The 13399-nt window shown below is 34.1% G+C and overlaps 2 protein-coding genes across 4 annotated transcripts in view; one reads left to right on the top strand and one right to left on the bottom strand.

Annotated features, from left to right (window-relative positions):
- AIMP1 (aminoacyl tRNA synthetase complex interacting multifunctional protein 1) overlaps positions 1-9212 on the bottom strand; it is a 31815-nt gene extending 22603 nt beyond the window's left edge. Inside the window, exon 1 of one of the 2 annotated variants that reach the window (XM_008689398.2) lies at positions 9094-9212. In XM_008689398.2, the coding sequence (XP_008687620.2) occupies positions 9094-9095 (2 nt within the window). In that variant the 5' untranslated portion in view covers positions 9096-9212. Of the gene's footprint in view, positions 1-8903; positions 9047-9093 lie in introns of those variants that run through there. The other variant, XM_040626209.1, reaches the window with a different exon arrangement.
- Positions 9213-9409: 197 nt separating this feature from the next.
- TBCK (TBC1 domain containing kinase) overlaps positions 9410-13399 on the top strand; it is a 201409-nt gene continuing 197419 nt past the window's right edge. Inside the window, exons 1-2 of one of the 2 annotated variants that reach the window (XM_040626208.1) lie at positions 9410-9728; positions 11386-11416. The gene's annotated coding sequence lies outside the window, so the exon portion shown is untranslated. The remainder of the gene's footprint in view (positions 9729-11385; positions 11417-13399) is intronic. The other variant, XM_008689397.2, reaches the window with a different exon arrangement.

Raw genomic sequence — 13399 nt, 5'->3', positions numbered from 1 at the left:
CTAAGTGAAAAAATAAAAGTGGTAAATTATACCACAGAAGGAATAAATGTATTGTACATGACACTATGAGCAAGCAGTCTGAAAGGAAAAATATCTTCTACTCTAACAAATCAATATACTAGAAAAACACTTTTCCGATATAGAGCAACAAACCAAATGGCAGAAATGTTAAACAACTAATTCCTCAATATGTTTGGAAGAGGCAATCAATTTTTTTCCCCTAAACTCAAAAAAGATGCTATTTAACCACATTTTAGGTTGGAAAGTTTTAAAGAAAGCTTTAAAATACGGCAGAGTATTATGACGCAAAACAGGAATACTAAGAGAAAAGAATAACAATAACCTTAATTAAGCAAGCTATAACTGAGTGCCACCCCGGTGTTCCAAAGTTAAGAATTGCTGAATTCCCTCTTTTACTGCTATTTTTTTGTATACTGGATATTTCTACTGTTTATTTAACTACGTACAATTTTAAGGAGGAACACGTGAATTAAGAAAGACAAAAAGATCAACAATTAGGAATATATGAATATTAATGACATGCCAACTCAGAGATAATGTCAGCATATATACTGTGACCCTTGTAAAAGAAAATTATCATTTTAATTTTATAATAATTCACAGAAATTAGAAAACATCCTGTCAGTGTGCAGAAAAATACGTGTAAGCAAACATTCTGAGATTAACTCATAATGTTAAAGTTTAAACTGCTGAATATTAAGACAAATAGTCACACTGACAAAAGACAAAATTATTAATACTACTACAAACTGTTCTTTACCTGATTAACTTCAATTTACAAAATAAAGCATAACAATGACACAAGCATTGCTGAAGTAATTTGATTTTAAACAAGTGATACACAAAAAAATGGTGAAATTTTTTGATAAAGGAAAAAAATTGGCTAAAATGAATGAACAATACAGGATTGTTTGAAAATTTCATATTATGCAATATCCACCCTATATAAAGAACATTCTGAAATGTTTACCTTTTTATAAAAAGAGAACCAATTCTCAAAAAACTTTATGCTAAAGTTGACAATTTATAATACAGAACCATCAAAAAAAAAAAACCTGATAAAAATAAAGAACATATTTAGTAAATGAAGAAAATATAAATGAGGTTAATCTGAAAAAGTCATAGTAAACTGCTAATTTTCTATATGGACTATTATTTAACAGTTTAAAAAATACAGAGCAAAAGAATAAAAAGGTATAAAAATTGAAAATAAAGATATGAACTTTAAATTCAGCCAATTTTTACCAACACGGACACAGAATATTCTGTTGTTGTTCCTCAAATGTTGTTTTAGAATTTAAGAGAAAAGTATAAATGAACAGATGAAGAAAGTTAAAGTAAAAAAAGCTACGTTCTTCTGGACTTTTAATATCCTCTTTACAGCGTTCTTTTAATGTCTTTCTATTTTAATCTAACATAATAATCAAGTATATTCAATAGGTGAAAATAGTTATCTCAAGAAAAGTAGAGAGTATTTGATTTAGCATAATAAGTTAGCTTTTACGTTTGTAGCAAAGAAAAATTTGATGAGTTAATATTAAAATAAATGTGACCTTAGTGATAGGCTTTAGAAAAATCCCCAGGCAACCAATATCTTAACTGATAAGAAACAAGTAGATTTAAGTGTTAAATAGTTGTCATGAATTTGCCAACAGGTACAAAAAGTTATCTCACATACACGAGCAAAACATGAAATTCCTGTCCTGACTCACACAAAAAATTTCAAAACTAAGACTAAGAATAATTCGCAAAATAGAGATCATAAATCCTAGGCTAAGAGAAAAAAAGATAATTTTACTGAGTTGATAAATCTATTAACTACCTGCAAAATACAGTTACAAAAGTGAGTTAAATAAAATATGACTTTTGTAATACATATTGAAGCATAGGCATAAGTTTAATAAGAAAGAATGTTTCAAAACATAAACACAAATGAGCTGAATATATTAAGCACATACATAGAGCCACTAAGAGGAAACAACAGGATAAAAGGAAGTGATAACACTCTAACACTAATTAAAAATATGTATACCTCTATATTTTATACTTGCTTATAACTCTATAAATACTTACTTAGATTAAGGTCTAGTTTTAAATTGTGAAATAAAACCGGGACTGAGAATTGTGTATCACTTGAAATATTCAGTAAAAATGGATTCATTTTTAACCAAATAACTGTATAAATAAAACATGAAAAATAAAGGGAAAACGTGTTAGTAACAAAGGGAAATGTTACTGAAAAACATATTTAGAACATGAAGTCTTTTTTTTTTTTAAAGTTTTATTTACTTATTTTAGAAATAGAAAGTACACAAGCGGGGGCGGGGAAAGCAGAGGGAAAGGGACAAACAGACTCTGTGCTGAGAGCAGAGCTGGACCTGTGGCTTAATGTCACAACCCTGAGATCATGACCAGAAACTAAATCAAGAGTCCCAACGCCCAAATGACTGAGATGCCCAGACACCCCGCAGGCCATGAAGTCTTAAAATGATGATAGCAGAGAGAGAATACAGTGATCCTAATAAACCACTCATATATAAAATAATTATAAATGACAGAAGTCATCTCAAATTTCCTGATAGGTATTACTGGGTAATAATAATATCTAGTGTTTACTTTGTCTTTAGTATCTGCCAGGTCCTTTTCTAAGCACCTCACAATATTAACTTATTTAATTATCGCAACACCATAAGGTACATATTATTATTACTCCTTCTCCTTATTTAGAATATTAAGAACTTGTTACAAGAGTAATGAGATAAAAGTAATTTAATAAAAAGAACATGAACCTATAAATCACAAGACCTTGAATCAAATCCCTTTTGCCCCTCAACAACTTACCTAACCTCTCTGAGCCTCAGTTTTCTCATTTGTAAAATGGAGATCATTTTATATATTTCATAGCATTGATATATTGCAAAATGAGGTACCATGAATAATACTCAAGATTTTCGGCACATAGCTAAAAAAGTCAGGCAATGAGCACAATTTTGGGAACACAACAAAGGATATATGTACAATCCCCACCTCCAAGAAGCTCACAGTAGTGTGGCTTACCTATGGGCATGATATTTTGTAGATCCTTAGGTATGATTTTTACATTTTCTTAAAAGTTAAGAACATAATAAAAATACAAATTACAGAGACTGATATTAAAGCACATTTAGATAATTTGGCTAAGCCACACTCTAATTTCTTTGTGAATGGTATACAGTCTATAGGGGTGATAAATATTACTACACTTACATTAATTCTAAATTTTGTGTTTATAATACTGTACAAAATATATCCAAGGAATCCTGTCCAAGGGAATACAGTAAGACAACAGCCAACTGAAAATCTTTATACTTTTTCCTATGAATAGATATTTTCATCATAATTAAGGAAACTAAAGGTAACAGACTTAAGATTATTTAAACAACTGGTACAGAAAGAAGGAACACTCAATGGCATATAGCAGATTTCATTCTGAACGCCTTGTGAAAGTCTTCTAAGGACTATTATTAACAGTTCCCAGCTCTAGTTCAGAAGGCAAAGCAATCCAGCATGAGCCATACATACCATTGTGCCAAAAGCACACAAATGGCCAAGAATACCAAGAGAAAAACTGTTTTATGAAAATGATGTAAACTGTTCTGGTTTAAGGAAAAGAAGAAAAGAATAAAAATTCACTAAATAGTTTCTGCTTAATTTTGCTGCAAATCTAAACCTGCTCTAAAAAAAACAAAATCTTAAAAAAAATTCAGTGAACCACAAATTTAAGAGTGTCCGAATTTAAAATCTGAAAATATATCCTAATTACTTATGACAAAGTCCTTATTTGGTTATGCAATAATTAGCAATTTTCCAACATTTATAACATATATCATACAGTGACAGGCTACTGGTAACTACCTTAACTACCACAATATCAGTAATACCACTACAAAGGAAGCCTCATTAGAAGGAGAGAGGAAATATCTTTTGCTAGCAGTCATTTTTCTGGTAATAATCAAGTTTTCTTGGCAAAATAAAACTTAGAAATGATTATAAAACACACTAGCTGTTAACCAGTGTCTACTTTTTCTCTACTCCTAGATAACTGGTTATCTTCGCAATATTATTCATGATGTCAAAATTAACATGCCTTTTCAGATATTTTGGATTAGCTTCTAGTCAGGTCTTAGAATTAGAAGCTCTGGAAATAGGTTTTCTAGTACTTGTAAATTAACTGTTTTTAAACTTTCAAAAATATAAGTAGTATGCATAAGTTCATGTCCATATTTTCTAGCAATATGCAGATATTGATCACTAGCACTAGCAGAAGAGCAGTTTTTTTTTCTTTAAGTAATCACAGCCAACAAATCTTGGTTGAATCATATACTTAATAAGCTATGTGACTTTAGTAAAGTTGCTTAACTTCCCTGTGCTTCAGTCTTAATTTATAAAATGAGGACAGTTTCACCTGATTTCACTTCCTACTTCTTTGGTACCTCTCCTTTGAGGGCTCTTTTGTCTTGACTTGTCCCTTTAATGCTTATATTTCTCAGGGTTTGGTCCTGATCTCTAGTCTCTTCTAGGGATTACAAACTATCACCACAGAGATCAGGGATGTCTTTGTGTTCCAAGGTTAACAATGTTGAAACAGCTGAAGGTGAATGCTTTAAGCAAGGCAAAACAGACTGCACAACTCCCTGTTGTCTGCCATTTATGCTACCTGCCAGGCCCCTATAAAAAAAACTTAAGTTCATGACCCCAATTTTACTTATATTTCCTGATTTTGAGCCATGTGCTGGGTTTATAGTAAAGAGCAAAATTAAACATGTTCTCTGTACTCACTAAGCTTTCAGACAAATGAGGGAAACACAGTAAATTGGAAAAAAAAATTTAAATGAGGTTATGTTTAAGGCAACAGTGCTAGTATAATAACTTAAAGCTTAAAGCTCAGACAAATCTTGCACCATTCAACTCAGTGCTCATTTCATTACTGTGTGCCAACAGCTCCATAGTGATTTTCTATTTTATACTGAGTACCTATTGAATTTCATAACTTTTAAGTTCCCTTAGTCTCCTCAGAGCTTTCAATGTGCTAACAGACTTAGGGTTTCTCACAGATGGTAACGCTAATAATAACAATAACAGATAAAATTTGCAGAGTATTTACTACGGGCTGGCTAAATGTGTTACACAGATCACCTATGAGTACTGTAATTAATTCCATTATACAGAGAACAAAATGTGAATTACAATTAATTTGCCTTAGGTCATGTGACTAGATAGTAAATAACAGGATTAAAATTTACCATCTGTCTGATTCTGGACTTAGCTCTTTTAATATCCAAGCTATAATTTCTATAAAAGACATAATTATGTAGAGTTTCCAAATGTATTTAACCACAGAATCCTAACCAAGGAACACCTATCAACATTTACTAGAACTAGTATCCTCTAAAACACTGGGAATACTGGCTTAACCTGCACTAAATTTTATCTAATAATTAGGAGATAAAATAGACATGATATTTAATTGCATGCACATCATAAATGTAAAATACTTACACAGAGAAAAAATTACACAGAAATAATACTTAACTGCACACACAGTAACTACAAATGTAAAACATAGAGGAAAAAAAGAAAACAGTACACGAGTATGTTAACTGTGTTTGGACAGTAAGAATTTTGGACAGTTTAGACTTTTTTTTTCCTTTACTAAATTAAAAAATAATGACCTTATTTTTATGACAAAAAGCATTTGAAAAGTATTATCTAAATTATTCTGCCTCTTAACATTAATTTTGTTAACAATATTCATTATATTTCATTAGACCTAAAAAGCCATTGTAAGATGCCACTAATAAAAGCTGAGGCTGATTTTATGCAATACATGAATTTAGATGTCTTAATCATTAAAACATATACAAATGGCTATTTCTGAGATTTCTGTCATTTCCAAATGGTTTCCCTTTACCTCAGCAATTTCCTCAGTAGTCTTTCCCCACTGATTCTAAATTGCCAATAAATCTTTTTGTCTTTTATATTCAATTAACTAACATATAGAGTATTATTAGTTTCAGAGGTAGAGTTCAGTGATTCATCAGTCTTATATCCAGTAATTCCTTCTAAATAATAAATTCCCTGCCCCAGGTTTTCAATGTTAAGGACCAAATATAAACAAATAAGCTATTAACTTTGAAATGGAAGTTTCAAGTTCAGGTTTTCAATACTCCTTTATAATATAGGAATGCTACAAAAATTTGGAAGTGTCTCTCTACATTCCAAAACACCTGATTTCACTGTTCCAGAACTTCAATTATGTAAAAGTTTATATTCCTCTTAGATGCCGTAAAATATTTATTTCATCAAATCTAAGATGCCACCAACTGTAAAACGGCTCCAATCATAAGATGCTCTGTCATTTTATGTACAATTAAGAAAAAGGCACACATCCTGTATTATTTGAAAAATCCCTTTTAAATTTAGCCCTGTTTTTACCTTATATAACTCATTTCCCTATAGTTCTGCATACACATTAACTTTTCATTTTAAATCATCATATAAAGGATACTTAAAATGGAGATTAAAGTCAACTAGTGTATACTAACATTACGCATAACTGAATTGATGACAATATTGACAGTTATGACCAAGTATGCATAAGTAGGGGCATTGACAACTATGTCACAGGTGCCACTTAGTTCATAGTAACTTTAAGACAACAATTATATAAATGCATGACTATTTTAGAAATGTAAATATGAGAAAAGCATGTATATCAGGATTAATAAACTATAGTAATTTTAATCACTTTTATCTTCCCCCCAAACCATCAATTCCTAATCTAATCTTCCAATCTTCGTCCTCCACTTGCTTCAGAGTCTAACTGCCAAATCACCTCATATGGAGAACATCTTTATTATCATGCTACATAATGTGGTACTTTTTGGAACTAGCTTAAAATTTCTACTACGATTTAAAATGTTTGTCAAAAGTCAGAATTTTTAAAAAGGTAAATAATAAAATTAAATAATCTAAGAACAATGCATCCCAGAGATACTCAAATTATACAGCACTGGTAACTGGCAATAAATCCAGGGATGTTTTTGCAACCTTTGCCAAAACAGACTTAAAATTATTCTTTTTGTGAATGTTTCTTTTTTTTTTATTTACTTATTTACTTGGCAGAATTCAAATCCTAACTCTGCCACTTATTAGCTGTGTCACTTTTTCTATTTAAAAATTTTTGATGTATAATTGATGCAGTATCAGATTAGTTGTAATGCACACACGGCTTGATATTTATATATATTGCAAAATGATCACATTAACCCAGTTAATAACCTTCACCATACATAGTTACAAATATTTTTTCTTGTGAGAACCTTCAAGATCCATTCTCCCAGCTACTTTCAAATACTCAAATACAGTAATTTTTAACTATAGTCACTGCGCTGTACATTGTACTTTACTCATTTTGTTAACTGGAAATTTGTTTTTATTCTTGATTGTTTTTCTTTACTCAACAGAGTGCCTTCTTCCCCTTTACTAATAAACACACAAGGGGTTCTGGAGGGCTTTAAGGATGGCTAAGAGGGGATTGCTATAGAATAGATGGCTATGAGAAGACAGTCCATATATTTCAGGCACTATGGTCATTAACAGAAAGTCTTTCTGTCCAGTGAAATATGCATAAAATTTTTAAAAAGGGTATGTCTAGGTCGCTCAGATTTTCTTCAATCGGGCTTAACCATCCTTTTCCAACCACAGAAGCACTCAGTACTTTTCCCCATTTCTTATTCAAGAACCCACCTAATAACAACAGCCACTACTTTAATGGGCCAGGCACATCATACAGGCTCACTTAAGCTTTACAACCTTGTGGGATAACATTTCCATTTTATAAAAAAATAAAGACAAATCACATGACTGGTCTAAATCCAAATATTATAATCCAAATGTTATAAATTCAAATATTAAATGGCAAAGCTATGACTTTAACTTGCTTGTCACTCCAAAACTCACACTACTCTTCATTTTTAAAGTGTTTCCCAATCCTAATTAAAATAAATTAACTCATCATACACCAATATTCTTGCACATCTAAACTAAGAGCACTAAGAACCTGGCCAGCCATTTCTTACCACTCCTACTCAAGCCACCATCATGTCTCCTCTAGATTACTACAAAAGCCTCCAAACCCATCTTTCTTCCACCCTGACCCTTTCAGTCTATTCTCCCCACAGTAGCCAGTAAGATCCTTTTTAAAAGGAAGCCAGCTTATATCTGTCCACTGCTCAAAACTCTCCAATAATATAGTTACCCTTAATATTCCACATGATTTGTTCCTTCTGTGATTTTGTCTCCAGCTTTAACCCTTTCACTCAACTCTAACCCACAAGCTTCCCTGCTTTTCAGGCGAGTTTCTGCTTCATGGCCTTTGCAATGGCTGTTCCCTCTCTACCTGACTGCACTTCCCCAAGGCATTTGTATGGTTAATTCTCTCACGAATGTCAGCTCTTGCTCGAAAGTCGTCTTTTCAGTGAGACTTCCCCTGGCCACACTAAAATTTGAAACTATATCCTCCTCTGCTTTATTACTTTTCCCTTCAGCGCCCATTACAACCTACCATATGGCATGTTTTTCTTAATTGTGCTTAGTATGTGTCCTCATCAATAAAATGTGAACTATGGGAAGATAGGAGTTTCTGTTTTGTTCATTGCTCTTTACCCAATGCCTAAAACAGTGCCAGAAACATAGTGGGCGCTTAACGAAATGAGGGATGAATTCCTGCCCCACCCCCACCCCGGTCCCCTACACACCGGAGCGCGCGCACACGTAACAGTAAATGTGTTTGTGAATATATCTTTCCCAGTAGCACCCTTTCCCTCAGCCCTGCAACCTACTTCTCAAACGTGGTTCCTTCAAAATGTCCCAAGCTGTACCCTACTTCCACATGCCAAGACTGGGGCTGGTATGAACATATTTCCCACGAGTATCGGCAGGGCAGGTCCTATCTCGCCAAGTCCAGTAAGGGAAGGGGGACTCCTCAGATCTCCACCCGCCTACTCGGGACCCTCCACGGGCATCACTCACATGAAACGGTGGACAGAGCAACCTGGGGAAGCTCACCGGTCAGCGCCAGTCCGGAGCGGTTAGGAACACGCTCCCGCACACGACAGCATTGAGAAAGGACCCAACGAGGTGTCCCCACCAAACGCCTGAGCGTTCCACCGATTTAACTCCAGGTTTTGTGTCCCCCTTCCTGTGCACAGGCACACCACGCTCTCCGTCTTCGGTTTCCTTAGCCGACAACTCCAACCCCCCTGCGCTTCTTCCTTGGTGGCTACATTTTGTCACCAGTTTGGGCAAGGGGCAAAACGCCCGACGTCTGGGTCTTTCCTCAACGTTGTGTCGTGGGAGTTGTGAGGTCAGAGGAAACGGCCCGGCAGAATTGAGGGTGGGGGCGGGGAGAGCTGGGAGCTGTCAGTGGAGAGAGACTCATGCTCCTGGCCAGATTCCGAGCTGGAAATTTTGGCGGATCTAGCTAGCAGGCAAAGGGCAATGCCGGCGCTCCAGGAGCGGCTTCTTTTGTAGAAGCACCTGAAATGCAGGGTCTGGTACACTAAGCAGTAGCGGCAGCGGCAGCAGCCACAGCGACAAGCTGGGGCCCTGTGTAGGAGCTCCAACCCCTTGTTTGTGTCCGCCTGCGTCCCCAGACTCAGAGACAGGTATTCGGGTTTGTCAGTTTTGTCTGTCGTAGTGGGTGGGGCTGGTGGGAGGTAGAGGAAAGTCAGGTGCAGCTGGAGGCCCGGCTTGTCCACCGGAAGCGGAGCCGACCTGCGGAGCTGCTTGCTGCTGAGGACTGTGCCCATCCCTAGCTAATGTCCGCGTTCCCCCCTCCACACGTTGACCTGAGTCGTTTGGGAACTGTAGGCAGCTATTTGAGAGTAACCGCTGCATCACTGGTCCAAAGGAAGACGTAAAGAAGAGGTTAGAGAATGTGGGAGCAGCTCTCCGTTACTCACCATAGATACAAAGTCTTGGTTTTATCTCTGGTTTCAAAAGTTTAGTCGGTTGTCGACACATAACATTCCCTGTGGAGTGGGAGAATGTGAACAGTTGGAATTGTCAGTGGTGGCTTTTCAAGGGCCCTTGGTTCCTGTTTTTATTTGGGACAGTAAGACAACTTTTCTTGAGGGAATGTATATAAAATAAATGAACTAGTATTATTCGACCGTTGAAGAAATGTGTGAACTATTCACGATGAGATCGTCATCATTCCCCGTCCCTTCTCATTTCGACTTATCTTTTTGAATAATTTGCATTTTCCTTGTTTGGTTATTTGATTTTCAGTTGTCTGATAGAGGCCATCTAACTGAAAATCAAATAGTATAATATAGAAGGATTGCATAATAAAATGCAGCAGTTTAGTGTCTCCTTTCGTACCCTTAGTCCTCTTTGTCAAAAATTGACCACTGTTAACCTTTTCTAACCTTAGGTCTGTCTGTTGAATAATAAGTTAAAATGCTCATTTTTTTTAATTGACTTCTTAAGATAACCCACGCTATCCCCAACCTCTCTTCTCCAAAGTTTTGAATAGTTATTACAATTTTTAGTTTTCGTATTGGTTAATGTTATAATTTTAAATAATATATATAAATTATTATTTCATGTCAATTTTCAAAAATATATTTGGCTTCCTTATTGGGTAAAATGAGGAAAGTAATGACTCTGTGTTCTTTACCACCGCAGAAACTACATCACCACTCCCACCTTCCCTTATCTGGACCTCTACTTATACATTGTCACGATTAATAATATTTAAATTATATTTCTTAACTACAATTGTTTTTGCTTTTTTATGTGCTGAAAAACAATAGAACATTACAATATTATGAATTTTTGTAACTATTCCTAAGTCCAGGGCCAAAAAGTATGCCATGATACATTTCCTTCCCAATGTCTTAATTTCATGACCCCTGTGCCACACTAAGGAGAAAACTTGTAATATTAACATCAAATTGATTTCTTCTTTGTTACTCTATGATGACAAAAAATTATGCCATAGTTAAGTGTGATTTATTTTTCGTAACCTCTACTTCCTATATAGTTTTTAGCCTTCCTCACTTCTACGAAGGACTTTCTGTTTTCTTTTGGGAGAAAGGTACATGTCCTTTTTTCACCAAGTCCTGCCATCACATGCTTTCTTCACCATGTCCTCTCATTCTTTGTATGAGAAGCTTCCATTCCATTTCTCTGCTTGAAGATGTTCCCCTTGAAGCCCAATCACTTTCTGTTTAATTTGAACAGATTACATTCTGGTAAGTTACATTGTTTCTTAACCACACATATTCTGTTATTTGTCTTTCTCCTCTCTTTTGGTAGAATACATCCTAAGGATACTTATTCACAAAAGGTATGTGATTGGTAATTTTATTTTTTAATGTTTATATGGCTGTAAATTATTTTTTGCTATTATGATTGATAGTTTGGCAGGGTATAGAAACAGAATTATGTCTAAGTCCTTCAAGGCTTTGTTGTCTTCTAACTTTCACTATTGCTCATGAAATGATGAGAATGACAGTCTTATCTTAATTTGTTGATGTCTGAACTATTTGTTTTCTCTCTGGAGTGATTAAAAAATTTTAGTTTTGCATGACGCTTTGAAAATTTATGATGACATATCTTGTGAGTCTATTCTTGCAATGAACTCACTGCAAGGAGCTAGGATAAATGTCTCAGTGTGAGTATTTTCATTTATCCTCTGTAATATTATAAGCCTTTTTAATTTGAAGTACATATTTCCCTTCAGCTGTGGGGAAATTTTCTCCTATTCTGTCTTTCATAATTTATTCTCCTTTTTTTTTCTCTGTTCTCTTACTTAAACTGCTATAAGGTGGTTTTTGGATTCTTGGTTTGATTCACTATGTCTATTATCTTTTCTCTTATGTTTTTATCTGTTTGCTTTTTGTTCCATATTCTGAGTAATTCTGTCAACTTTATTTTCCAACACTTCTGTATAACTTGGTAATCATTTAATTTCCAACCACTCATTTTTAATTTTTCCTTTCTAATAGTATCTTAATTGTATTTCATTTTTTATTTTTTATGAGATAAAATGTACATATATTAAAATGCACTGATTTTAAGTGAGTAGTTTGATGAGTTTTGATACATGTAAACATCCATGTGACAACCAACACCCCAATCAAGATGTAGAACATTTTCACTGTTCCCAAAAATGTACTGTGTTTCTCTATCCAATCCAATCCTTCCTGCCCAATGCACTATGTACTCATTATTATCACTCTAGTTTAGAAGTGTAGTTCTGAAACTACATTTAAATGTAGTCATAGAATATGAACTCATCTGGTGCTACTTTCATCAACATAATGTATTTGAGATATGTATATTTTGGCATGTTTGTTCCTTTTCTGTTCTTGTTGAGTAGGATTCCACTGGACAAATAGCCACAACTTAGTTATCCATTCACTTATGTGATGGTTGCATTGCTTCCAATTTGGGGTTATTGTGAATAGAACTACTATGAACATTCTCATACTAGTAATTTTATGGACAAATATTTTCATTTTTCTTTGGTAAATATCTTGTAGGACTGGGATTTCTGAGTCATAGAATGGTTTTCCAAAAAGTTTTCCAAAGATCTTGTGTCATTTTTACACTCCCACCAGCAGCAGTATATCACCTCCAGTTTCACATTTTCCTCAACACTTGGTATTTCCTGTCATTCTAATTTTAGCCATTCTGGTAGGTGTGAAATTGCATATTTTTGTGGTTTTAATTTTGCATTCCCCTGATGATTTATGACTGAGAACTTTTTCATATGCTTATTGTCTATTTGTATGTTCTCTTTTGTGAAAATATATGTTTAAGACTTTTGCCTATTTCTGTATTGACTTGTTTTCTTTTTATTATTGAGTTGTAGGCATTGTTTATATATTCTGGATACAAGTCTGCTATCATGTATACACATATATATACATATATGTATTTGATAAAAATGTATAGATACATAACGTGATATACATACATATATTTATAAGTAAAAAAAATTTTCCTTATCTTTGGTTTGGATTTTTATTTTCTCAAGGGTGTCTTTTGATACGCAGATGTTTTTAATGTCAGTGAGGTTCACTTTATCAAGTTTGTCTTTTATGGTTAGTGCTTTTATTTTTTTATTTTTTTAAATTTTTTTATAGCCTGCCTATGAAATCTTTGCCTGCCCTAAGGTTGCAAAAATATTCTCTTATGTTACATTTAGGTCTATAATCCATCACAGATTTTCATGGATGTAATAGTAGGAATTGAGTTTATTTTTTTTTTTTCCATATGTATATCTTGTTCCAGCACCATTTGCTAAAAAGACTGTCCTTTCTCT

Source organism: Ursus maritimus, unplaced genomic scaffold (genome assembly GCF_017311325.1).
Source record: "Ursus maritimus isolate PB19 unplaced genomic scaffold, ASM1731132v1 scaffold_11, whole genome shotgun sequence".
Taxonomy (NCBI): Eukaryota; Metazoa; Chordata; class Mammalia; order Carnivora; family Ursidae; genus Ursus; species Ursus maritimus.
The sequence above is the reverse complement of the archived record's forward strand: the minus strand, read 5'-3'. Positions and strand labels throughout refer to the sequence as shown.